The sequence below is a fragment of the Abramis brama genome, assembly GCF_963993115.1.
Source record: "Abramis brama genome assembly, chromosome: 2".
NCBI lineage: Eukaryota > Metazoa > Chordata > Actinopteri > Cypriniformes > Leuciscidae > Abramis > Abramis brama.
This window is the reverse complement of record NC_139964.1, coordinates 52639240-52667060: the sequence shown is the minus strand read 5'-3', so window position 1 is coordinate 52667060 and position 27821 is coordinate 52639240. Positions and strand designations below refer to the sequence as shown.

Genomic DNA, 27821 nt, shown 5'->3' with positions numbered 1-27821 from the left:
AGTATATGGATAATCAATGAATTATTGTGAGAATAACATGTAATCATGTAATGAATAAAAAGGTGTAATGTAGTCTGATTGTGAGTGTTTTAAAAACGTAATAATCTTACAATAGTGCTTAATTTTTGGAATCAGATTACGTAATCCAGATTGCATGTAAACAGTTACTATCCAGGACTACTTCCATCACAATTTGAGGTCTAATGACAAAAAATGACATAAAATTTTCTCCAAATAGAGCCACTGGGAGCCATGGGAACCAAGTGAGGGAGAGAGACAGTACAAAAAGACAAGCAGGTGAAGAAGGAGAAGGGTTGAAGATCACAGTGACATATCAACTGACAGAAGATGCGAGAAATAAGATTGGGAAGGAGAGTTAGAGAGGGTGGAAAAAAAGCTGTTTTAAATGATATCTGATGCCAGCGTTTTAGAAGCAAAACTGGATCCCACATCATGTAAGTATAAGCTATGAGCCAGTTGCAACTAAATAGTCTACCTCTAACCATCCAAATTTATCAGGAGAGAGAAAAAAAAAAATCTCAGAAGCACAAAAATCAATTCCCCAAAATATAGTTTTAAAGTGGTATGAAACAGTTTTAAAATCTGACAAAAAAACATATGTCTTTCATAACACACAGCACCAGACATCCTTAAGCTTGAATGATGACACAAAATGAACTTTGATATTTTAAGCCTGCACCAGGAATTTATAGAGCACCATAAAAGACAAATTCACAGAGTATGAAAGCAATTACAATAAAATACATCTCGTGTTGAAAAACAATCTTGACAAGACACAAAGAGATTTGATTTGAGCTCGCCAACACATTACCTTAATGCCTCCTCTTAACAATCTGAAATGTGCCATTAAATCCTAAAGAGAAAGATAAACCCATCCAAGGAAGACATTTAGGCTAGGTGTGCGAGGCATCTCCTCGCTGTCCTTTCGTTCCCACACTTTCAGTGAGAGCATTAAGATACAGTATTGCGCGTTATTGCTTCAAACTCCTGAGCTAAGTGCTTTCATTGAGTGTATCGTAAACAGGTCAAAGTCCTGCAGGTACTTCAGTCCTCATAGCCTAATGATCCTTTCTTTGACCACCAGCTGCGCTTTGTATTTTGGTGTTCAAAGTTTATTGAATAACACATTATAAAAATTAGCTAAATCTATTTAGCCTATCCTACATTTCAATGCGTCTTTGTCTTAACAGACAGAATAACATCAAACAATATAACGTGAGAATGAACCGCATTGCGTGACTGGCTGCTCTAAAATAATATGACATTTTCGTAAACGGAAAAAGCAGAGATGCTCACGATCGAGTGGATATATCCGGCGTGTCGCCAATTAAGCGCGTTCGAGAGTCTTACCTGAAGCGCTTTCCATAAAGGCACGCGCGCGTCTCCATCAGTCTAAATGAGTGACCGCGCGTGTGTGTGTGTGTGTGTGTGCATCACTGACACTGAACTGACAGCTGGCTCCACTGTGCCTCTGCACGAGCGCGGGGGTCCATGGCTGTCCGAAAGCACCAAACGCAACCGATTCACAGCATGCCACCGTGATGCATTCATGTGCTGTTGAAAACATGTCTCCGGTTCGTTTATGCTGAGAAACTATTCACAGGACTTTATTAAAGCTTTGTCATTTGATGGGGCTCTTTTTGCTCCTTAAAATAAAGGTTCTTTATTGGCATTATTGGTGAAGAAGAACATTTAATATCCATGGAACCTTTAGTTTCCATTGCACAAAAAGGTTCGGTCAACATGCTGAGGTGGGAGTGGGACAGAGTCATTGTTTTGCAAGTCACAAGTAAGTATTGAGTCTGCATTCAAATCTCGAGTCAACTCCCAAGTGACAGAGACCAGCCTATAGTGATCAAAACTGATGGGGTTTTTTTTGTAAGTACATTTTATTTAGGCTAGTTACAGCTTACACTGACCAAAGTGCTGGACAAAAACAATTATAAAATAGGCCTACAATAAAAATGTACAATAAAATAGAGTAAAAATCGAAATAAAAGTTGATCATTAATAGGTTAATAATCAGAAAAGGCTAGAGTAAAGATGTGTCTTAAGTCTAGATTTAAAAACAGAAATAGAAGGAGCACTCTTAATGTCAGGTGGCAACTGATTCCATAACCGTTGAGCAGCAACTGGCAAAGGCTCCATCACCTTTCGATTTAAGACGTGACCGTGGGACATGTAGGAGAGCTTTATTGGCCGACCTGAGGGACTTAGGAGCTGGATTCAAATAAATGAGATCAGAAATGTAAGATGGGGCTTATCCATAAGAGCTTTAAAAACAACCAGCAAAATTTTGAACTGAATTCCAAAAAAGTCAGAAAGCCAGTGAAGAGAAGCTAAAATTGGAGTGATATGATCACATTTTTTTGCACTAGTTAAAGGATTAGTTCACCCCAAAATGAAAATTTCCTAATAATTTACTCACCCCAATGCCATCCAAGATATCCATGTCTTTCTTTCCTCAGTGGGAGAGAAATTATGTTTTTTGAGGAAAACATTTCTGGATTTTTCTTCTAACAATGGACTTCATTGGTTACCATCGTTTTTAAGTCCAAATCAATGCAGTTTCAAAAGTCTTTGAAGTGTTTAAACGGGCTGTACGCGATCACAGCTGAAGAAGAGGTTGTTATCTAGCAAAACGATAGGTCAAAAATAAAATAATTTAAAGACTTTTTACCTTCAATAGTTCGGATTGAGCTGATCAACAAACGGACAGGGAACTACATCATCACGTTGAAAGGTCACGCCGGCGCCGGCAATACTATTTGAACTACTATTCATATTCATCAGAATGTTATTCATATTCTATTCATATTCATATTCACTGAATACTATTACTATATATATAATAGCAAACAATACTATTTGAACTATTCTCCTACGTACGGCCGCATTGTAAACAGTGGGGCGGTACTTCCGCTGGCGCCGGCGTGACCTTTCAACGTGATGACATAGTTCCCTGTCCGTTTGTTGATCAGCTCAATCCGAACTATTGAAGGTAAAAAGTCTATAAAAAAAAAAATTATTTGAAAGACATGGATATCTTGGATGGCATTGGGTAAATTGAGAAAATTATTAGGAAATTTTCATTTTGGGGTGAACTAATCCTTTAAGAGTCTAGCCGTTGCGTTCTGAACCATCTGCAAAGGTGCCAATGAAGATTGGGGAAGACCAAGATACAAAGAATTACAATAGTCCAGACATGATGTGATAAATGCATGAATAACTTCTGAAAGCAAAGTGACGAGATTATTTGCCATCCAGTATTTAATATCCCGAAGACAGTACATGAAGGTAGGCCATAAAGACTTTCCCAGTCACAGGGCTCAAGTTCAAGTCAAGTCTTGAGCCATTGTTGTCAGAGTCTAAGTCGAGTCGCAAGTCTTCTTTGATTATGTCAAATCGAGGCGCAAGTCATCACATTTGTCAAGTCCAAGCCATGCGACTTGAGTCCCCAACCCTGATATTAAGTGTCTTTAATTACTACATACTAACTTTTAAATGAATCATTTAATAAAATGCACTTATTGTGTACATACATTGTACTTGTATTTAAAAAAATACTTGCAGCAAAAGTGTTCTGCAATACAGCCTTAACACAATATGTAGCAACATTCTATCTATCAGTTATTATGTAAGTACATAGTTAAATACATCTATGAAGGATGACCAAAGGGGTGAAAAAAGGTTCTTCAGATTATTAAAATGTAAAAAGTCAAAACCTCAATGTCATTTTTAGTATACATTGCATGGCAATGGATAAAAAAGAAACAGTAACTTCAGGATAAACAGGGACACGTAGTAGACAGTTAATAAATTTAGAATAAATGAACACAGACAATAGTACCACAAGGTACACAGAGCAAAAACAGGATTGACAGTTGAATAAAAAAATGGCATTGTGGCAAAAACTCCCTTTGGAACCTTTATTTTTAACAGTTAGATATAGGAAAAGTACACGGGAAGCCGGGGCTAGTTTTTAGAGGAAAAAGTCCAATTACACGTGTGTATAAAAAATAGTTCAAAACCCTCTTAAATGTCAAGTAAATTATTATAATTATTGTGAATTCTGTCCTCCACACTAACATTTCATATTTTTGTGATAGCTGCTAGGTAAACAAGTGAACACAATAAATCATACTGGCATATACTCAGGCAAGAGTCAACTATATTATGATGATAGATTTTAACCGAAAGGTTGAATTGTGCTCTCAGGAAAACTTGTATGTGTGATGTGAAATTTCTCGTACTCTCGTGAATAGAGCAGCGCCACCTGGTGGAGTAAAGTAGCGAGAAACTGAGTTCATGTCAATGGATACAATTCAGTTTGGAAACATTATTTACTTTCATACAAGTAATTTAACTGTTTTATATTTAACACAGTCTTCTTATAACAAAAATTTCACACAGTCCACTTAACCCCACATAAGCAAATGTAAGCAAAATAACTGAATTAGATATAGAATAGATAAATACTCCTTTTAAAAGGTTCGATTTTCTTCCAAAATAAATTTCTTCAGGCATATTAAACCAACTACTACTCGACTATTACTATGGGTCAACTTTAAAAAAAAATGTTTTTTTTTTTCTGCCATTTTATTTAATTTATTTTCATTAAACATGAAATAGACATAAAAAGTTGGTAAAACTGTTGTCCAAAAAAATGAACGCACAGGGCACTGAAGAGGTTTTGAAACACTCTTCTTACACTTAATGACAACTAGACAGAAGTTCTATAGATTTTTCTGCCAATAACATTAGCAGCAGCTCTGGAGATCACGCTCTTCTAAATGTCAGTGAACTTTCTCTCTGACCTGTTTGTGCGAGCTGTCACTTTTTATCTGCATGGTTCTTTTTCTCAAATTCCCGAGTCAGTGGGAAGGTCAAAATGGGCGAACTGTGAGCTGTTATTCATCCGTGTGTGCGTAATGAACAATGTGCAATGGCATGAAGCTGAAATCTACAACGTTTGGTTTTCAGGATGCAATGGGTACAATATAAGAAACAAAATTAATCTCTGGGTAGCCTTCCTTTATGTCCCAGGTGTTGATTTTGGGGATGAAACATATTCATTAAAACTATATTTATTTTGTTATTAAATCTGACTTTTTACATGTCTTGCATAATTTTTCTGTATTGTTTGACCCCTTCAACCTTAAAAAAAAATCCATGCCATTGCATGATATAAATATTGCCTACATTTTTTTGTTTTTTTTCCAAACATTTCCACCACAATGAACACGTGATTGTGATGGAGAATATTTTTTTCTAATAAAATGGTCTTGGTAAAGGGATAGTTCACCCAAAAATAAAAATTATGTCATCATTTACTAACCCTCAAGTTGTTCCAAACCTGTATGAATTTCTTTCTTCTGCTGAACACAAAAAATATCATCAATATATTTTGAAGAATGTTGGTAACCAGACAATTGACGGCACCCACTGACTTCCATAGAAGAAACAAATAGGCTACTATGGAAGTCAATGGCCATTGTTAACTGTTTTATTACCGACATTCTTCAAAATATCTTCTTTTGTGTTCAGCAGAAAAAAATTAATTCATACAGGTTTGTCTGGAACAACATAAGGGAGTAGGCTAAATGATGACTGAATTCTACACTAAATATGCACAAATTCAGTTATATCACATCTTCACACTGTTTGGTTAACTTGACATTGTATAGCCTACATAATTCATTTCGCCAACAATGTAGCTACAATAGGCCTAAAGTAAACAACAGATGACGAGACTTTACCTGAAATATGAGCTTCGCGGTCCAAATCGTCCCTATTTGGACAGATACGAGTCTAAATAATATTTTTCCTATTTTAAAACGCATCACATTGTTGTTGTTGTTGTTGTTGTTTTTTCTTCTTCATTTTAATGGCTCTGAAAGTTTCCAGTAGACTATTTAGGTGTTAATTAGCCTACTTCACAGCCCACCTGAAACAACACGCGTTTCCTTTCTGCTGGCCAGGATAGACCAATCACAGTAGTTTGTGAATATGGGCTAACATATACTGAAAAACTATTTTATAAATATTGCAAGAGAAGATTTACATTAACAAATAGTATTTTTAGTGTACAATGTATGACTTGCATTGCACGCCCTGTGCAATAGGTGGCGACACATTACACTTTCAAGAAACTGAGACGCACGCGAAGAAGAGTACTTGTGTTGTTAGTGGAAAAATGGCGTCGTCCATGGGCGGAATGTTCACTGGTCAGCAGCCGTCTGGATCTCATCCACCTACAGGTCCAGGCGGTCCAGGTCAGCCAGGGCTTCTCACAGGCCCTCCCGGTAATAGAGGGACAAATAACACTTTAGTAGATGAGCTGGAAGCTTCTTTCGAGGTGAGATCAAGAAAACTGCTGCTGCAGTGCTAACAATAACATGCCAGTGAAAGTTTCGATGCAATTATACTAAGAGTGACTGTTTGTAGATAATTTGTAAACGGATTATGCACGCATTGATTTTTTTTTATTTATTTTTTTAAATATTTAATATGACTATATTCTTGTTTTATATGTAATATATAATCACAAGTTGAATGCATTTAGTAGAAATTAATTGTTTGCTTAATTGTAGATCGAAACGGTGTCATTATTGTCAGTGGAGTTATTATATATAACTGTCAGTCTAGTAATATGATCGATGCTGTTATTAATTTATATTTTTGCTTTAAAAATGTTCTTTAATGTTTTTATTTCTCCCAGGCGTGTTTTGCATCTCTTGTCAGTCAAGACTATGTGAATGGAACCGACCAGGAAGAAATTAGGACTGGTAAAAATGTTTTGTATTCTTCCGTTGTTCCTTATAAAAATGACTGTAACCACTATGCTATGATATCAGATGGTTCCAGGGAATTTTAATAAATATTTATTTCCAGTGCATGAAAAATCAATGGTTTTACCTATAACGTCTTGCCATACTGATTTAGCCTGCTGTGTATTTCAGGGGTTGATCAGTGTATACAGAAGTTTCTGGATGTGGCCAGACAGACTGAATGTTTCTTCCTTCAGAAGAGACTACAGCTGTCTGTACAGAAACCAGAACAGGTGGAAAAAGAGGTAAACTTCTATTTTTGCCTTTGAATTCTCTGCAGCATTGATAAAAATCCAACCGTACATTATTTAAACCAATACCACCTTATAACTTTTTACAGTTCCACTGTGACATTTGAAACACTGTATACTGTAGTTGAACTGTATGTGCTGTTTGGTCTTTCAGGATGCATCAGAACTGAAGAATGAACTCCAGAGGAAGGAGATGCTGATTCAGAAACACCTCGCTAAGATCCATCATTGGCAGCAGGTGTTGGAGGACATCAACGTCCAGCACAAGAAGCCCACAGAACTGCCACAAGGTCCACTGGCCTTCCTGGAGCAGGCCTCAGCAAACCTACCCGCTCCCATGAAACCAAACTGATGCATGTAGATCCAGAACCCTTTTCAGACTGTGTTCCAGGGGCCACTTCCTCTCTCCACCCAGAAAATTGGACAATAAAGCCATGTTGTAGACTCTGTCAGAGATGTGTGATGTGAAAACACTTTTCAAGAGCTACTAAAGGATGTTACTGCCTCTTATCTCTCATGAGGGGCTTGTAGGTCTGCCAGTAGGTGGTCATTTTAAAGCACTCAAGAGCCTTTAACATTTAGTCATAAGCATACTTGAGTTAATTTTAAGTACAGGTGTCGTGTAGAGGAACTATATTGACAAGAAAGGGCTTCAGTTGGAGAGAATTAATTGGGCTAAACTTTTTTTTTTCTTCTTTTTTCACATTGTTCTTATTTTATTAAAACACCTTTTTTACAGTTTAAAATAAACATGTTTTGTCAAGCGAAAATTTTATTTATCTTCGGTCTTCCTGTATTTCCTGGCATGGCAGTCCAGCACTGTGCCTCCCTTTATAACATACTAGATCAATATAAGGAGACTTATTATTTTCCAGCTACCCACAAATCCAGTAACTTTGCACTTGAATATTTATTTCCCTTTTAGCAAAGTAAAAAAACAACAAAGGCCTTTGACACATTTTGGCAACATTAAAACAAATCAGCAATCAATTAATCATTAAATGGGTAAAAACCTGTAAATAACATGCTAAAAATTCACATTCTTTCATAAACTCAAAAGAAAATGATTTTTTTAAATATAAATTACTTAGAAATTATATAAAAGAAAACAAAGCCTACTTTTTAGACCATGAAGATTTTAACATAGTGATATTAATTACATTTTCCCCCTATATGTTAATGTAATCTCATTGCGAATGTAAAAAAAAAAATTAAGGACGTGGAAAATTTGCTTAATTGTCATAAAAATAATCACCACCTTTTTAAAATGTGCTTTAAAATAGGCTTCGTTGTCTATTGTCTATGCTATATAATCCCTGCTTTTATCCTGTGCAGTCAGATCCATCAATATAATAAAAAGCAACCATTACATGTGCAACCATTACATGTGCAAACATACAATGAAATAAGGTCCATTATAGTGTAAACATGACTTAAAAAGTGTGTTAATTCAAACAGAAGTAAAATATAGTGAGATATAATTGTGTAACTTCCCAATAACATTAACATAACATCTGTGCTAATATTCCTGTAACATTTCAAGTATTTTAGGACCGTATCCCTCCTTAATATAAACCATATTTCTTCTTGATTTTGTTCAGGTTGTTGTTATAGCTGCGTAACCTGTATAAACCGCATAATAAATCTCTCATTTGCAGTATTCAAAATATTTAAAACAGCAGTGATTTTAAAAATAAAAAAATATAATGTTAAAACGCTCCACCGAAGACTTTGTTTTGTACATTTCTCGCTCTTGTCTTAAAAGGTTTAAACCTTTGAAAATGCAGTCAATAATGCCCCAGATAGAACAAGACAGAAAGCAATGACGAGGACAATGTAATTTCGCCAACCCTGTGGGAAAGAGAGGAAGAGATGGGGAGTTCAATTCAATATAAAAGCAATAGACCGCAGGAGCAGAACTCATACACCAAGCACACAAAGTATTTACCTTCACTTCTTTAAACACTACAACACCCCAAAGAGCAGCAATCAGTCCAGGAACCTGAAATGGAGCATTAAATATCAACATTAAAATACAAATGTAAAAAGTACAAAAAGATCCTTCTGAGATCTGTCACTCACTGTGGTGATAATAGGGAAGCTCACTACAGCACTGAGATAGTGGTTGGCCAGGAACCAGCAGCACGTGGCCACACCCCACATGATGCCAGAAAGGAATCCTACACGGAAAAAAACAGCAGAGGTATGCGGAAGAAAGATGATAAACAATTCAAAAGGAAGTGAAAATGAAACTGAAGTGATGGCGTTTACCTGGCAGGACTGCTTTTGGAAAAACTTGTGGTTTGTTTTTTTTGATGGCACAGTACAGGAGGAAATACACTGTACTCGTGAGGAAAATCCCACTATATTGTGCAAAGACGTAATCCAGATCTACACAAACAAAATGCATTATAGTTCATATTTAAGAATTCAGCCAATGCATATCATGAGGCAATCTGGATTTACCAAACTGGCTAGCCCCACTGTATTGGCTATTTGGATCATCTGCATGATTTTTAATGTATAGAACTGGAACAAATGATGACCCGTACAGCACTCCAGCGACAACAGCAAGACCCGTTCCACTGAAAGACATAACATTCAAAGCTCTTTTTATACAAATCGTTTAAGAATGCATTATTCTTATTAGATGCAGATACTCTAATAATTTAATAAGAATTTTATTGCGGTTGATACTATTAGTCCAAAAAGTACATTTACTTTTTTTAAAATTTTTGATTCTGTACATCTAGATGCTGATGCTATATAATGTGAATTAAATTATTAATCCAATATGCAAGATAGAAGTGTGATGTTGTGTACATACACAATACGTTTGGTGAGTGGTCTTAATGCATCCACCCAGGAATCATCCGTTAACACCACAGTTTCTGAGTTCACAGCCTTCAGATTAAATTGATGAAATCATTTAACTGAATCATTTAAAAAAGCAATATTTAAAAATGTACGAAGCCTCTAAAGGGACAACATGGTGATGGAAAATATATGAAATGGAAGGGGGGGGGGCATTTTTTTTTAACGCTTTTCTATTACCCCGAGAACAAAGAACGGTTTTACTAGCGAACGCAAAAAGTAATTAAAATGCTCTTGGGTTCTTTTTCCCTGAGACACTTTGTGTTGATTTGCAAAAAGTTAGCATTCTCCCGAGAAACTTTGCATTCGCTCGGAAAAAAACAGATTACAGGCAAATGCAAAATATCTCTGGGAAACGCGAACGTTTTCCTTCCATCTCATATTTTTGTCCACCACCATGTTCCCTTAGGGGCTTCGTAAAAATGTCACAATTTTCAATGTATGTCAACGTACATGGTCTATTAGTAAAGGGGTTTCTTCAGATGTTGATGACCTTTGAACATCAGTCTTCACGAAGAAAAAAACAATGGCACTGTAAACATACAAAATTTAAAAAAAAAAATTAATCCAAAAAAGGATTAAAAAGGGGGAAGAAAAAAAGAGAACAGACATTTTTTTAAATAATAAGACTTAAAAGTAACATCACATTCTGTTGCATACAAAAATGAAATAAATAATATGTATGCATCACATTTACCTAATTAAACAAAGACCTGCTCCACATGAGTTCAGTACTGGTTTGGAAACAGTCTCAGCACCAATACCAAACCAGCCAAACCTAAAATCAGCAGCAAGAGTCAGTGTATGATAATGAAGAATATTAATAAAGTTCCTTATTTGGATTCTGAAAGCAGATTTTGCTTACCGTGAGCTGGCCCAACCCAAGAGCAAATTAAATGAAGCCCATATAAGAAGACCAAGACCAAGCCCAATAGTCTTTACGATAGGAACTACAGTTATATTACCTATAGAAAACACATGTAAACATTGACACAAACATGTGACACAACTGAATCATCACTGAAAAACATAAATGAGAAAGTTTTTCAAATATGACAGTAAAACTTGTTGGTGTATGTAATCACACAATCTATATCTCAAGCAGTAATGATCAAATGCTAAATTATACAGGCATATTATAATAATTAGATGTTACCAGTAGCCCAGATGGCTCCTCCCACCATAACAAGAGGCCAAAATTTTGGACTGTTCAGAATGATGTTCACCACTAGGGAGACTGTCCATATAGCAGCACATAAAATCCACTGGAAAAACATACCTGCACAGTAGGGTGAACAGAAAATAAATTAAATATGATTGGGCACACTTTCTCTCTTCAGTGTGTTTTCAAAGCAGTATAGCCTATTATATATTTTTATATTTATTTCAACAACAAAAGTATTATATGTCCTCTATAGGGACATCGAGACCCAGTAACATTTTTAGCTGCCAAATTTCCCATACTTTTTGATAATAATTGGTTCCATTTTTTTTTTTTTTTTTTACTGGGAACCATATTAATTAGTTTGATGTGTTCTCAACTGTTGGGGTCTTGTGGAAACACTACAGGTGAACCGCTTAAATCTATCCCCATATATTATATATATACACACACATACATATACATATATATATATATATATATATATATATATATATATACAGTGAGGAAAATAAGTATTTGAACACCCTGCTATTTTGCAAGTTCTCCCACTTGGAAATCATGGAGGAGTCTGAAATTGTCATCGTAGGTGCATGTCCACTGTGAGAGACATAATCTAAAAAAAAAAATCCAGAAATCACAATGTATGATTTTTTTTTAACTATTTATTTGTATGATACAGCTGCAAATAAGTATTTGAACACCTGTCTATCAGCTAGAATTCTGACCCTCAAAGACCTGTTAGTCTGCCTTTAAAATGTCCACCTCCACTCCATTTATTTTTATTTTATTTTATATTTATTTTAGATGCACCTGTTTGAGGTCGTTAGCTGCATTCAGGACACCTGTCCACCCCATACAATCAGTAAGAATCCAACTACTAACATGGCCAAGACCAAAGAGCTGTCCAAAGACACTAGAGACAAAATTGTACACCTCCACAAGGCTGGAAAGGGCTACGGGGAAATTGCCAAGCAGCTTGGTGAAAAAAGGTCCACTGTTGGAGCAATCATTAGAAAATGGAAGAAGCTAAACATGACTGTCAATCTCCCTCGGACTGGGGCTCCATGCAAGATCTTACCTCGTGGGGTCTCAATGATCCTAAGAAAGGTGAGAAATCAGCCCAGAACTACACAGGAGGAGCTGGTCAATGGCCTGAAAAGAGCTGGGACCACCGTTTCCAAGGTTACTGTTGGTAATACACTAAGACGTCATGGTTTGAAATCATGCATGGCACGGAAGGTTCCCCTGCTTAAACCAGCACATGTCAAGGCCCGTCTTAAGTTTGCCAATGACCATTTGGATGATCCAGAGGAGTCATGGGAGAAAGTCATGTGGTCAGATGAGACCAAAATAGAACTTTTTGGTCATAATTCCACTAAACGTGTTTGGAGGAAGAAGAATGATGAGTACCATCCCAAGAACACCATCCCTACTGTGAAGCATGGGGGTGGTAGCATCATGCTTTGGGGGTGTTTTTCTGCACATGGGACAGGGCGACTGCACTGTATTAAGGAGAGGATGACCGGGGCCATGTATTGCGAGATTTTGGGGAACAACCTCCTTCCCTCAGTTAGAGCATTGAAGATGGGTCGAGGCTGGGTCTTTCAACATGACAATGACCCGAAGCACACAGCCAGGATAACCAAGGAGTGGCTCTGTAAGAAGCATATCAAGGTTCTGGCGTGGCCTAGCCAGTCTCCAGACCTAAACCCAATAGAGAATCTTTGGAGGGAGCTCAAACTCCGTGTTTCTCAGCGACAGCCCAGAAACCTGACTGATCTAGAGAAGATCTGTGTGGAGGAGTGGGCCAAAATCCCTCCTGCAGTGTGTGCAAACCTGGTGAAAAACTACAGGAAACGTTTGACCTCTGTAATTGCAAACAAAGGCTACTGTACCAAATATTAACATTGATTTTCTCAGGTGTTCAAATACTTATTTGCAGCTGTATCATACAAATAAATAGTTAAAAAATCATACATTGTGATTTCTGGATTTTTTTTAATAGATTATGTCTTTCACAGTGGACATGCACCTATGATGACAATTTCAGACCCCTCCATGATTTCTAAGTGGGAGAACTTGCAAAATAGCAGGGTGTTCAAATACTTATTTTCCTCACTGTATATATTATATATATATATATATATTTCCATGAAATATGAGGCATTCTTATAAAACAAATTACTCTGTTACAACATTTTTTGCCTAGGACTCCCAGAGTACCTAGAATCAACACTGAAAACTCTACTGAATTTGGCCTCAAGTCCTTCAGTTACTCAGCATTATTACCATACTTAGCAAATCTTAACATTTCGATGGAAAAAAATAGATAATTCTGTCATTATTGATTCACCCTTATGTTGTGTTAAACCTGTATGACTTTCCATCGAACACAAAAATAGATTGTTAGGGAATGACAGCCTCAGTTACCATTCACTTTCATTGCATCTTTTTTGCCACACAATGAAAGTGAATGATGATCTTTTTTTGTGCTCCACAGAACAAACAAACTCAGATAGGTTTGATACTTCAGGTTTGAGGGTGAGTAAAAGGAAATAGACTTTTAAATGTTGTCGAAACATTACCTGAAAGTCATTTCTGTTGACATTTAGTAACGTTACCATAAATATTTACAGTGACATGAAGAAAAGTCAGTTGAGAATCACTGAGCAAACGCATCAACAGGAAGACAAAACACACAATATAGTGTCAAAAAATAAGAAAAGCTTGACTAACCATCACCCGTATCTATCTTTTTCACTGGTACGAAGTTGCTCCCGAAAAAGACGGCGGCTACGGCGCAGGATATGAATCCATAAGTCAGATCAGAGTTGGTGCTGTTGGTGCTGTTGGACTCTTGCTGAAGGTGCACGGACGTGTCTGACAGCCCCTCTATTGCATCACAGTTACATTACATTGTGTTTTACTCATTAAAGTTATCAGTTATTCAATGCAGAAATTACTTTTGTATTCTCTACCTGTGTCCAAGTGTTGCGCGGCGCCGGTGCAGAGGAGCGCGCAGAAGAGCGAAATGATAAGCGCGGCCACGCGAGGATTCATGTTAGATTCACACGCAACAGCCTTCAAGCAACTGACAAATATTCATAAAACTACTTTCATACGGAGATTGCAGGAGGAATAATGTATTCCAAGCGAGAGCTGCTCAATGAATAAACGTGTGACTTCCGTGTCAGCTGACAGTCATGATCACATGATTGTAGACGCATCTTGGGCACGCGTTCATGAATAACACATAGCCTATTTGAATATGATGATTACTGACATTTTCACTGTTAGTGGGTGGCGTTATTTGCTGACGGACGGTGGTTTGAAAAGGAGTGAAAAATAACTTCTTTGTTTTTTAGTTTAACAACGGGTTTTGCTACTGCCGATTATACAGATAACAAATACATTGTGTTTGAGATAATAGGCCTATGTTGTTGTTTTTTTGATTAACTGTGTGGTCCATTGGTGCTATGAACAGATTTTAGAAGGGGAACTGAATTATCGTTATAATTATAAAAAACACACAACAACATCAGAAGCTCAAAACTATAACACTGTGTTGTACGTTACCAGATCATTTTTTCAGTATTGCAGGTGAGAAAATAAATTATTCAAGTTGTCCTTTTTCTGAGTTTCATACAATGTCTGATTGTAATATCATTAGGCTATCATCTTTCATTCATTTCATATCATTATAGTATGCATTAAGACAAAAGTCAAGGCCAGTTTCATTTCATGAACAAAAACATCTACTCGCTGTAAAACAAAACAACTTCATGGAATTCTAAAGAAAACTGAGCTCATGAAATATAGCCTTTTCCTGGTAAATTGCCGTAAAATTGCTAGAGTGCCTTCTGTGTGAAGTGAACGCAAACACGTCCCGGGATTGATACAGGTGTTGTGCCGAATTTCGACCCCCTGCCAAATTATTACCCCCAACACCTGTAAGGGGTGTATTAAGTCTGTCAAAAAAATAATTCGAATTTCCGTCGAAAAAAAACAAAACAAAAAACACATTCGAATGCAAAAACCGTGCATTCGAATTGTTGGTGTGTCAAGACCATGGCATAGACTGTAAAAAATAGGTCAAGACGTGCGCGAGACATGATGATGACGTAACTGACGCGGGTTAGCGCTGTGCGGTTGCGTAGTTTATTTGATAAATGGTGGGAAAAGGCTTCCTGCTGACGAAACCCCTCTCGGTTGGTGGAAAAAATCTTGCGGTATGTCCACATATTGCTCGGCTGGCATGTCTTTGCCAGCCGAGCAATATGCATACCTGTCAACATTTGGATACCAAAATATTTCTGCTTAACTGGTTTGCGCCCAGTGGGATTTAAAAAAAAAAAATTATAGAAAGATTAAAAATACGAGAGAAATACGGGAGAAATACGGGAACATTTTTAAACGGGATGCTAGCGGGATAGCAAGGTAACATACGGGAGAATCCAGGGAAAAACGGGAGGGTTGACAGGTATGGCAATATGTGCACATACCGCAAGATTTATATGTGCACATACCGCAAGAACTCACCTGGCACCGGTCAGAGCTGAGCATGTTTTCATCAGCTAGAAACATTGTCAATAAAAAGCGCTCAGCACTCGCTGCAGATCAAGTTGTTCTTCTGGTGTTTTTGACGAACAATATGTAGATGTAGTGAATACAATTAAGTGGATTGTTTCTGAATGGCAGTTTGCTATTTTGTTTTGATGTTCATTACGCTGTCTGTTGAAGCGTGTTTTCTCAGTTACTGATGCTCGAACACAGTTTTATGCACTATTGTAGCCTAATTGTCCTTACATGCACATTGTCATTAAAGAAATTATATTTTATTTAAGAACAATTGTTTGAAAAGTTAATGCACTTTAAAAAGTGAATGTCATTTCATTCCAATAAAAGATGCGATGCTTGATTTGGTTTATATTTGTTTATTGCGCTCGCTTGCGCCCTCTAGTGGGCGTAGGAGACAATACAGTACTTTTCCCTCTAACGTTGTAGCCTATTGACTTCAGAATTCGAATGTAATTCGAATTTTGCTAATATTTAAGAAAGAAAATCGAATGTAGCTTTTCAGCCATTTTGACAGCCCTAACGCACGTGCCATCGCAATGACATCCTGACGCCACGTGTCTTTACAGGATTTTTACGGGATGTGTGCAACGCACTCACAGATTCCGGGAAATCACTGGCAGTGTGAATGAACCAAAATCAAACGATCCCGGGACAAATCCCGGGACACATTATCCGTGTATATTCCGGAATCTCTGTGTGAAAGGGGCTTAGTGATTATGTTAGTAGGCGTTATTTTAGATATCAACCCGCATGGGATGGACATCAGTTATTTGAAGGCATAGAGTAAACAGCTTTATATTAACAAAACACATTCAAAAAGAGCCGAAATTGGAAGCAATGCAACCTGTTTAACAGAATGGATGTGTATAGGGCATAATGTCTTGGTTACTTTGTGTCGATGTAGTGACACTAGGGGTCGCCCTTGTGAGCCACAAACACATTTGATAGCCTACTTCAGTTAGGGCCAGTGAAATTGGCATGTGGAATTTGCATGCCACTCCCCCGGACATATGGATATAAAATTAAGTGGCTTGCTCGCTCCACTCATTCAGGTTTGAGCTGAGGAGCAGAAGTCCAGGCCATTTCAGCAGGTAGTTCAGTGTTGTGGCAGGGACACAATGTCTTCACTCCATCAGAGAATGGAGGTTACAATAACAAGATGTTCCCTATCTGTCACTCACTCAGTCTATGTAGCCTACTAGTGTCACTATGGTCCTTATACTAAACGCCACAACCAGCTGATTTGTGTTAAGAGGTCCTGCAGTGCAGATGCAGGCAGGCTGCTGCGTGCAAGTAACATGTGCACTCATGCCACGTATTAACCAATCGAATCTGAATTGAAAATGTCAGATTCAGTGTGATTTTTGTTGTTCACACTGTCATCTCAGAAATAATCAGTGCTGAATGTGAGGGGGGAAATGATCTGATTTGGATGTTTCACTTTTATAGTCTTTTATAGCTCTGTCAATTAACCCAAAAATTCTGTCATCATTATTTGGTTTAATCTTCACAACAACTAAGACATTTTTAACAAAATCTGTTTCTGTCCCTTGAGAGTCCAGGTAACCATGCATAATAATGTCATGAAGGCATCGTAAAATTAATCTGAGTCTTGTGAAAAGATACAATCACTTTATATGATGAACAGATTTAAAGCTACAATATGTAATTTTTTTCGCCGCTAGGGGTCACTAACCTCTTACAATAACAAAGGCGTAGATTGATGATGCAGTGATTAGTGGAATAATGGAACTTGCCGTCATGTCGATGGATCTAATAATGTTTATGGATGAGTGAAAACATTCATGTTTTTTAACATGACTGTAGTATGAAGCATGGTGCGATTGCTAATGAGAGACAGATATCAGCACCACACGCGAGTCCCACGGATATAAAGGAATGAGGATATTTAATTCTACCGAACTACCCGCAAGTGCTGAATTAATATTCATACAGGTCAGTTTATTTGACGAGTTTATCTGTCAAATAAAGTATATGCAAGAGTCTCTGTCAAGTCGAAGTTTGCCGCGAAGCTCTCAGCATCTCGAAACGCCACGCCAATATTGATCCTCGTTTTAGTTCTCCTTTTGTCCCAAAGTCTGCTTGCCATGGTCCATAATGTTTGAACGAAACAACAACAGCGTGAGCGAGTGTGCCGCTAAACATTACGCAGTTGTCCACATCTGTCGCCATGGTTACTATGGCAGTACAGGTGGAAACCAGGGATAACGCGGATATTATGTCATTGACAGGTGACAAGTGACGGGCACTATTCAAAATTGTGAATTTCTCTGAATTTACAAATTCTTGGAAACATTTGGGATAATGTAAGTACATAATTGAATATTTCGATACAAAATTCTGACATATTGTATCTTTAATTGTTTAGGCTTTTGTTTACATCTAAACAATGATCAACACACATTTGTGTTTTGAAGATACCAAAGTCTTATGAGTTTGGAACAACATGAGGGTGAGTAAATAATGACTGATTTTTCATTTAGTGCCTTTAGTGGGTGCCTATCACTTTAGTGATTCTTTAAACTTTTTTTTTTAAATACCACACATAGGCTTAATGTCTCAACTATCATACAGATATCACTGAAATGGGTGTCCTGAGAAATCAGGCTAATTAAACAGAAAAAAAAAAAAACGAAACAATGTTAGGATGATGTGTTGTCAGAAATCACATTGTTTGCGTTTAAGTTTAAGTGACGTTTGATAGGCTAAACACCGCTCAATGTTTTACATCAAAAGTAAAAAATATTCTACAATTCATTATGTTTTTAAAATATTATTTTAGAATTTTTCCATTAACCTTCATTTGAAAGTGGTCAAACTACAAACACAAATCACAGATAATCTTGGTCACAAACAACTCCCAACATAAGAATGAATAAGTGCCTCAGTGGCCTAATATTGACTGTTTGATGGGCCATGGGAACATCTGGATCCCAGTGCAGCTATTACAGTTAATAATGTCAGTTATTCTTTATTAGGCATTTGGATGTTTTATGGATACTAAATGAGAGATAAAGTCACCATGAAATCGACAATTCTTATTTTTTATGGAATATTGCAGTATTTATTATAAATAAATTTTCTGTGCACATTATTGTTTTAAAATCCATGTGTTCCCATAATCTATAATCAAAATAACTTCACTGATGACTTGTTTACTGGCACAAGGATGGGACAACCTGTCACTCACTTGAGATCACAGCAATAGGAAACAACAATGATCCAATCAATTCCTGATTAACAAAATCAAGTCCCATCCCATTTTTGTTTTGTTTCAGAAGCCGTTTCACTCGGATACACATCACAATAGGGAAGAAAATATTATAACTAAATCTATTCATCCTAAGGAGAGAATAATATGAGCAATACAAAATTATAGAACTGTTCATAAAAATATTGAAGTAGAATTAGGACAGGTATAGGTGAGACACTTTAAGACAACAGAAAGAGACAATAAATACATAGATATAAATAGAACTAACATGCATTGATACTACTAAAATGCACTATATTTTGTAATGCATCAACATTTATAAGTCAAGCGCTCAGAAAAAAAGTTCTAGATTTCAAAGGTGAAGAGGAATACATCTGTTGTGATGCTCACCATTGATTTTGTGCCTCTTAATGTTTGTGCCATGACACACAACTGACTCATTGATTGCAGATTTCTGAAGGGAACATAGATTTTACTTTGGGTGCACATCCAGTGACTATTATGTATGTAGGTTCAGTGCCTTGAACCTTTATGCATGGATAAACTGGTGGCAAGTGGAGTGAGACAGTAGGAATGTTTACATGCACCATTTTTTTGTCAATCTGGATGACTCTAATTCGATTTCAGATTCTAAAAGTTCTGTTTATATTAACCATTAACTCTGGTTATTCATTTCACATATTTGTTTATGTATGTAACATGTATTCCGAACAAAACTTCTACATCATCGGATGCAAAATTCACTTTTAGTGTGTGTCTTTGCAGTGTGTGAACACAACCACCATACAATGAAAAAAATCCATTCACTCCTTTCTTTTTAATCCTCAAAAAGCCTAAACACTCTCAATAATCAAACCGTTTGGATTTTTAGAGCAATATGATGTCATATTGCTCATGCTCCGCCCACGACCGATAAGGACTGTCCCGTATTAGCATATTTCCGCCCTCAGCCATTTGTATATTGTCTGGCAAGGTAGCACTTTGCCTACGTTTACACGTGGCCGGCTATTTTCATAAATGGACATTTCACCCCTCTCCGTTTCCAAAATAACATCGTGCACACCTGTCAGTTTTCAGAAAAGTGTTAGTTTACACAAACCCGTGTATATGCCGTCAAGAGCAGTGTAACGAGAAGCTCAAGCCCACGTTAGCCAATCAGAATCCCGAAAATAGTCACATACTGTGACGTCGGCTCCCTAAAACTCAGTTTTTAGAAAGAATTGTTTTCAGACTCGAATTCTCTGTTTGCGTGTAAACGAAGGGCACAAACGAAGGGAAATGTCTCCGTTTTTCAAAATAACCATGTACGTGTAAACAGGGCCTTTATGTGTCTTGTGTCAACACCCCCCCCCCACAGAAGAGAGGGGTGGGGTGAGCAGTTGCTCATTATCATTTAAAGAGACATGCACCGAAACGGGTCGCTGTGAACAGAGCTGTTTTTGAGGAGGTAAAAAGGGTGTTGTTTTACACAACCTTTGAGGAATTTTAACCAAAAGTATGTTACAAACTTTACATGAAGACCCTAAAGAATCATACCAACTTGTGGAAAATGGGCATCCAATGACCCCTTTAAGCATATGTGCAGAACCACAACGATAATCGCTGGAGCAACCATATGTTTTGGTAGCTAACATTGTACTAAAAAATAGTCTAATTCCAGGGACTCTATTGTGCTGTTTGTTGATGGGACCAGGGCCCCTAGTGGTGTTAAAGAATCTGGGGCCCCATCTCTTGCCATATGTGCAGAGCGGCCCAGGGGCTCTAGTATTCAGATCCTTTGGAAGACTAGAACTTCAAGACTTTGGAGGCCCTTGATAGTCTGAGGCCCCAAGGCACTGGCCTGGTCCATAATCCTGGATAGTGTTATTGTTGATGAGCATAGCTAAACTGTGATGTATTACCAAGCTGGCTGGGAAGATGGGGAGCTCTGTCTTGGCTTAGCTGAGCTGAAGGTCATGTTCATTCATTCAAGATCGTTGCAGCCCCTGTGGAATTGTCAAGCTGGAATGAGAGCAGAGCTGTGTATCAGTGCAGCAGAGGTATGAAAACCAATGTGCCTGGATGTAAGGTCCCAGCTATGTTGTGTATATTGAGAAGAGGACTGGACCCAGCACTGAACCCAGGGGTACCCCTATTAAATACAATATGCTTAATGCATCGAGTGCAATGAATACATGTTAAAATGTGCAATCATGCACGCAACCATGATTACAAACGGATACCTAAATGTACTAATACTTAATACCTAAATTGTTTTGATGTTAAATGTTAATTGGCTGCAACAGACTCAACTTTGGTTGGCAACAGGAGATTGCTGATTTCTTATTGGCTGAGAAAGGTAATATGGAATTAGGCACAGCAAGAGGAAACTCAACTGCCGAGCTGCAGATGCTGTGCCAGTCTGTTTGCCTGGGAGCCTTGCCTGAAAAGAGAATGTGTTTGTGTGTGTGTGTGTGTGTGTGCCAGAACAATAACATGGCATCACCTTAACATCAGGCAGTAGCCATTGGTCTTTCACTAAGAAATCAATAAGAACGCACACATATACATTTTGGCAATTTTCCTCCCCCCCAAAGGATAGTCAGGTAATCAGAAACAAGAATCAATATTCAAATACTATAGCTTGTTTATGAGTACATAGAAGCACAACACTAATGTGTCCCCAGTAAACACTGAACAAGGCCACATCTGTTCCTGTGCTACTGAGCTGCTCAAAGCACATTAGCTTGAACAAATCAACAAACCCTTTTCATTAGATCAGAGCAGGGTCTAGATTTATTTTTTTGCCACATCTGCCAATGATATGTAAATTGAGAATAACAGTAATTTTCTTTATAGGCCATGAAAATTTATTTTAAATATTCAAAATACATTTTGTCCTAATGGAATTATTTAGTTGGCTATTGAGTTGCAGCAGGCGCCGCCTTTCTGTGAAGCTGCACCTGTCACAAAATCATGATGACATATTTTGTTGCTCATAACTTAATGTTAGGAATATTTTAAATGTTACCACATGTTCTGTAAGAAAAGAAAGAAAGAGGAATCCTAGATTCCTAAAACGGTTTCATCTTCTGTGTTAATTTTGGACCCAGGATGTGAAATTATGTGTGAACAGCTGACATGCTTGTCAACCCCCTCCTTTCTCATTTCCATGAAACAGAGTAAAACAGAATATCAGAGGATTCTCAGTCTCTGTTTATTCCAAAAGATTCCAAAAAATAAAGCAATCAGTCCACATTCCATTTAGAAAAATGTCCTCCATTTCATCCCATGACAGACTTTCCAACTGAAATGATGCTAGTGATGATGAGTCCATTTGTGTGACTGTATGAGAGAGCTTGGTACTTCGCTCATAGGTTCCCAAGCGTACTCCCAAAATGCACAATATGAGCAATCCTCTTTGTGTGCGTGAATTTGTGTATCATCCAAGATTTTAAGTTATACACATGAATGGTTTCTATTTACATGTACAGTACATATACATATAAAACTAATGAACAAGATTTCAGTTCCACACAGCATGGCATAGAAAAGGGTGATTGGCTTATACTTTATCAATATAATTATCAATATAACTATCTGTAATCCTCTCCATCTCTTAGTCTTCAAGTCATAACCGGACTACGGAAATTAAATACCTAGGTTAACTAATATCAGTGATATACTTAATCATTGCTTTTATAAAAACAAACATAACTAAAGGTTGTCATGCTTTTCACAGTTAAAACTGCATATCGTAGTGCACCTTATTAAAATACAACGCATTTGATATGAAAAACAAAACAAAACAAAACAAAACAAAAAAAGCCAGTGACATAAGTAACAAACCCTTGGGTAAAGGGTGCTAATTTTCAGTCTTTACATTTCCCCATAAAGAGACAATATTAATAAATGCATCTTAAATGCCTTGACATATTTTGGCCCACTGCAATATTTGGCATTTTGGGATATCGTAATATATTATGAAGTTCATATATTCATATGCAGATCCATCTTAATATAACAATTTCAATATATAATCTAAATGGTGAAATGCAGAAGGTAAAATATTATTTAAAGATTTTCTTCTTTTTTTTAATTAAAAGACAATTATAAAACTACTGCTTGCATCGTCCATAGGCAAGAAAAACGGATCCGAACACAGTGATCCAAAAAATTAACATCACAAGAAATCAAACCAGTGAGGAGGAGAAACAAAACTACTCAAATCATTTTGTTTTTTCTTTAAGTCAAGCATTTGCATGGTAACATTAACATCTAATAAACAAAAGTGTACTTATATACATCATTTATTATACATATCTCATATAATAAGAAATGATTCTTCAAACATTTTTAATATATCATGTAGATTGAGTAAACAAAATCACATTTGATGCAGATGTTTCGTGTGCTTGAGTTCTTAAGAATCAGAGATTCCAAAAACATGTTGCTATGGAAACAGGTGTCGAGCTTTTCCCATTGGAATTATTTTCAATGTGTAATGTTCCTTAGTGCAGCATTGCAATGTTATCACTTACAATGTGAAAAACGTAGATGAAAAATCAAGTGTGTTTGTGTGAGTGTATATATGAGCAAAATGAGGTCATATTTTATGCGCGTATGCAAATGTGTGACAAACGAGAACTTGGAAAAGCAGTTATGTAAAATGTACACAACAAGAAACTTTATAGAAGTGTGGCTACAGAAGGTTTGTGAAGTTGTCTGCATATGTACACACAGCAATGAGCCTGTATACCTTTTTAATGTGTCTTGTCAGCATGTTTTTGCAAATGTTAGTTGTACACATGACCGTTGATCAAAATATGACTCCACTGAACAGTAAACATGTGTTTAAAGTGTTACTATGCATGTATGGATCTGACATCATGTGTGTGATTCATTGTATATGAAATAATTAACTATTATCACATACATATATATATATGTATATATATATATATATATGTATATATATATATATATATATATATATATATATATATATATATATATATATATATATATATATATATAGTGTCTATGTTTGTAAGAATATGTACACGTGTGTTTGATTTGTATGAAAGTGGGGGTACAGCATGCTTGCACCAGTGTGTGTGTGTGTGTGTGTGTGTGTGTGTGTGTGTGTGTGTGTGTGTGTGTATGTAAGGCACTCAGGACATCTCGCTCACACTCAGAGGCATTGCCATGCCAGGTCTCAGGTACGGCACAGCATGGACGGCTTTAGAGAAGTCTGGAGTCAGCACTCGCCCATTCTCCCCTGTACTGCCCGTTATAGACAACCTGGCCTTACTGCGCATAGCATCTGTGAACGTCATCTGTTACCAAACACACACCCACACAAACGGAATATATAAATACACAGATTCACACCCAAATGCACACACATGAGAGAGAAAGAAAACAAATAAACATTCATTAACGTTATACAGTGCATCTTATATGAAATACAGATTTTTATTGTATATTTGATATAAACTGTAGATGTTTATGAGGAGCAGATGGGGTGGAGAATGACTGACAGCTAATGGGTCTCGCACTAAGATGACGGAGCATTATATCAAAAGCAAGCGGTGTAGCCAATTCACAAACAACCACAAGCGTCAATGATGATAAACAAACGGAAAATGATGTCACTCCAGCTGAACGAAATGAGCTAATATATATATTATATATATATATTTTAATTTTTTTCCCACATCTATGAATCCTCCATCTTTTGATTCCTTCAATCCATTTTACCCTCCCTCTGTTTATCCCTTGTCCACCTTTACAATATTTCTTTAATCTTCAATCTTAATCACGTAACAAGCTTTCAGGCACCATATCAAAACTGCTGTCAAACAATTGCTTGTGTGATACTGTTTTTTAAAGAGGTCATATCATGAAAAATCTAATTTTCCTTTATCTTTTGATATACTCTACTGTTTAATAGTTTGGTGTCAGTAAGATTTTTTTTTAAAGAAATCAATACTTTTATTCAGAAAGGATGCATTAAACTGATCTAAAGTGACAGTAAAGACGAGAAGCACAACTGTTTTCAACATCGATAATAAGAAGAAATGTTTCTTTAGCACCAAATCAGCATATTCAAATCATTTCTGAAGGATCATGTGTCACGGAAGACTAATGGCTGCTGAAAATTCAGCTTTGCCATCACAGTAATTTGCCATCATAAATTACATTTTAAAATATATTAAAATGAAAACAATTGTTTCACAATTTTACTCTTGTTATGTATTTTTTTGTAAGTAAATGCTGCCTCAATAAGCAAAATAAATAAATAATAATAAAAAAATCTTACCGACCACAAACTTTTTAATGGTAGTGTAGTTTGATATACTATGTGATGTTTCAAAACGGAAAACTCCCTCCCTATTCCAACAAGACCATCTACTGAAAGTAAGATGCAAAAATCCTTTCCAAAATAGTATTTCTGATGTAAACTAAATAAATTAAGACATGACTGCCCATATTTACACTTCAGTGATGCCTGTGCTGTGTTTTGAAGTAATAAAAAGGAGGACGCAGAATGATGCTATTATGCCAATTAACTGATGATACTTCCAAAGGATCCCAGTGTTGGGAAAGAGTGATACATCACATCTGGTCGGCATGTCGCATAAGGTGTAGTTGCTAAAGTTCAAATGTTTTAACGCATCCAAAGCTCAAATCGGATCTCAAAATTCCGCAATCGCAGATGGTCGACACCCCACGAAGCCCCCGTGCGACTCCCCATAGCAAATGATGACTTGTGGTCCATCGGCTATCGTTTGTCATGTGCAGTGGAAAGGCGGCTTAAGGCTCAAAGCAAAGAGGAAAACTTACATACAACTAAATTACTGCCTAAAATTAAATCTTTCCAGTGGACCTCAGGGAAAAACAAAGAAATTGGAATATGAAAACTATGATATGACCCCTTTAAATCTTTGACAAATGCGTGCCAGTGTGATGCCTAGAGATTCGTGTAGTGGCGATGAAGCGCTAGGCATACGATAAAAAAATGACAAAAAAAAAAAACAGTGAACAAACGACAAAAATATAACCTCTGCCATTCCTACCCCACTAGATCTTAACACTCTCCAGCCCATAAACGTTGTACCCTTCCTTATAAGTAGCAAAATTCTGAGAATTCTGCGAGGAAGAGGAGGGATTTAGAGCCTGAGTCTTGGCAACCTTCATGCGTTTGGCCTCCGCGCGAGACTTGTAGCAGAACTCCACCAGAGCGACCAGCATGGCCAACCCGAGGCCGCCCACCAGGATGTAGAAGACGCCCGCAACGTTACTCAGGCTGAGGGCGCTTGTCTTCTCCTGCAAGGGGTGAAGGACAAAGGTCAAAAATAAGGGAGAGAAAGGATGACAGTATGTCAATACTACTGCTTATCACTGTATATTTAATGACTTTTAATTTTACAACACATTATAAATTTAAAGTTAACTGCTCTAAATAGACTACAAAAACAATACAATATTAAATGTGTATATGAGTGTCTAACAGTAAATCACATAGAATACACAGACGGCTACAAAAGTACAACAGGACAGTGCGGTGCAGTGTGTGCACATAAAGAAGGAAAAAAGACGCCACCTACAGAATTGCAATTAAAGACAGCTGAAGTAAAAGGCAAATATACAAACAACATTTACAGCATTGGTGAGGGAGAAGGAGAGACCGCATGGGAAAGAGAAAGAGAGATAGGAGGGAGAAAGAAAGAGTGTAAGAAACAAAAAATAAAAAGTAACAGGACAAGTTGTCAATAAAGCACACAGAAATACAAAGGAGCACAAGGAAATTCTGAGCCTATACAGGTATGAGTTTGTGTGTGAGGGGAATGTGGATCAAGTACACACAATAGTGCATATAAAATATGACTTTGCTATGTGTCTCTTGCATGCATTACTGTGTTTATATCACCCTGCTTGTATAGGCATCATTGATTGTATACACAGGTCAGGCTCTGATTCATGCGGTGGTAAATCTGTGTGGGGGACTTGCTTTAACACACACACACACACACACACACACACACACACACACACACACACACACACACACACACACACACACACACACACACACTACCATAGGCTGTAATTCTTTTTTGTACAAGCTTCCTTTCGTATCGCTCTCATACTCTTTTCCTCTAGAATACACAAAGACCCACACACTCAGTCTGTTGATGCTTGGATTTGGATCACCCAAACTGAGACAGTGTTTTCACAAGTTTTCATGCACACACGCATACACATTCTAGCCCTGTCAGACACTCAGACACACACACACACACACACACGCACACACACGCTCCCTGCATTGACTGACCTTACTTCCAGAGTCCTTGGCTCCACATTCTCCCTTATCGTACCACCATTTGTTTTTCAGCTTGTCTAAGATGCCTTGCTCACTGAGTTTCAATACTGCAAGGTTTACTGGCGTTCTTCGCGTATGGGAAATAACATAAATAACATTATCAATGTTATTTTATGTTATTGTCAGTAACATTTGCACTCGCTAACAGCGCTGGTAATGATTCAGCCCTGAGCGTGGTGGCGATCGGCAGTCTGCGCTCCATTTGGCAGTCGGCAAACGCGGCTTTGCCGTGCCAGATGTGCACAGACTCATCGCCTTGAGCAGGAAGCAGAAACAGCGCCTGTCAACAAGCCTTTTACCTCTAGGAATGTGTTTTTTTTTTTGGTAGTTTAGATTTTATGTTAGTGTAGATGTGTCTTACTGAAAGCTCTCGTTGGCTAATTGATAGTATAATCAAGAAGGTGCCTCGGCTTGTTTCCTGGGACAACTGGTTGTGCTTCTTGCTCGTTTGCATTTTGTTCATTTCATTTTTTACCCATATGTCCCAAGCACGGGT

General features: G+C 37.3%; 4 protein-coding genes across 7 annotated transcripts in view; 1 reads left to right on the top strand and 3 right to left on the bottom strand.

Annotated features, from left to right (window-relative positions):
* Nucleotides 1-1438, bottom strand: part of npy1r (neuropeptide Y receptor Y1) — a 35325-nt gene extending 33887 nt beyond the window's left edge. The window contains exon 1 of the mRNA XM_084105870.1: nucleotides 1372-1438. The gene's annotated coding sequence lies outside the window, so the exon portion shown is untranslated. The remainder of the gene's footprint in view (nucleotides 1-1371) is intronic.
* Nucleotides 1439-6181: 4743 nt separating this feature from the next.
* med28 (mediator complex subunit 28) lies at nucleotides 6182-7877 on the top strand. Its single transcript, XM_084101272.1, has 4 exons — nucleotides 6182-6379; nucleotides 6743-6809; nucleotides 6984-7096; nucleotides 7257-7877. The coding sequence occupies exons 1-4, from the start codon at nucleotides 6218-6220 to the stop codon at nucleotides 7452-7454; spliced, it is 540 nt and encodes a 179-aa protein (XP_083957398.1). The 5' UTR covers nucleotides 6182-6217; the 3' UTR covers nucleotides 7455-7877.
* Nucleotides 7878-8030: 153 nt separating this feature from the next.
* Nucleotides 8031-14354, bottom strand: tmem144a (transmembrane protein 144a). Its single transcript, XM_084101263.1, has 12 exons — nucleotides 14120-14354; nucleotides 13878-14033; nucleotides 11133-11255; nucleotides 10842-10941; nucleotides 10674-10754; nucleotides 10430-10508; nucleotides 9930-10006; nucleotides 9569-9687; nucleotides 9374-9493; nucleotides 9185-9282; nucleotides 9051-9104; nucleotides 8031-8953 (listed from the first exon to the last, which is right to left on the bottom strand). The coding sequence occupies exons 1-12, from the start codon at nucleotides 14199-14201 to the stop codon at nucleotides 8870-8872; spliced, it is 1173 nt and encodes a 390-aa protein (XP_083957389.1). The 5' UTR covers nucleotides 14202-14354; the 3' UTR covers nucleotides 8031-8869.
* Nucleotides 14355-22128: 7774 nt separating this feature from the next.
* The window catches only part of gria2a (glutamate receptor, ionotropic, AMPA 2a), a 40417-nt gene continuing 34724 nt past the window's right edge, over nucleotides 22129-27821 (bottom strand). Inside the window, exons 14-16 of one of the 4 annotated variants that reach the window (XM_084103646.1) lie at nucleotides 27278-27392; nucleotides 26131-26265; nucleotides 22129-24272 (exon numbers count right to left, since the gene is read on the bottom strand). In XM_084103646.1, coding sequence (XP_083959772.1) covers nucleotides 24108-24272; nucleotides 26131-26265; nucleotides 27278-27392 — 415 coding nt within the window. In that variant the 3' untranslated portion in view covers nucleotides 22129-24107. Of the gene's footprint in view, nucleotides 24273-26015; nucleotides 26266-27277; nucleotides 27393-27821 lie in introns of all 4 variants that reach the window. The other 3 variants (XM_084103648.1, XM_084103645.1, XM_084103647.1) reach the window with 3 other exon arrangements.

Excerpts from the sequence above, each read along its gene's own strand:
- med28 (XM_084101272.1), top strand. The coding sequence starts at position 6,218 with ATGGCGTCGTCCATGGGCGGAATGTTCACTGGTCAGCAGCCGTCTGGA. Across the intron at positions 6,810-6,983 it reads CCAGGAAGAAATTAGGACTG|GGGTTGATCAGTGTATACAG; the intron begins GTAAAAATGTTT and ends TGTGTATTTCAG. Across the intron at positions 7,097-7,256 it reads CAGAACAGGTGGAAAAAGAG|GATGCATCAGAACTGAAGAA; the intron begins GTAAACTTCTAT and ends TTGGTCTTTCAG.
- tmem144a (XM_084101263.1), bottom strand. The coding sequence starts at position 14,201 with ATGAATCCTCGCGTGGCCGCGCTTATCATTTCGCTCTTCTGCGCGCTC. Across the intron at positions 14,034-14,119 it reads CGCGCAACACTTGGACACAG|AGGGGCTGTCAGACACGTCC; the intron begins GTAGAGAATACA and ends GTGATGCAATAG. Across the intron at positions 10,007-10,429 it reads CCCCTTTACTAATAGACCAT|GCTGTGAACTCAGAAACTGT; the intron begins GTACGTTGACAT and ends TTTAATCTGAAG.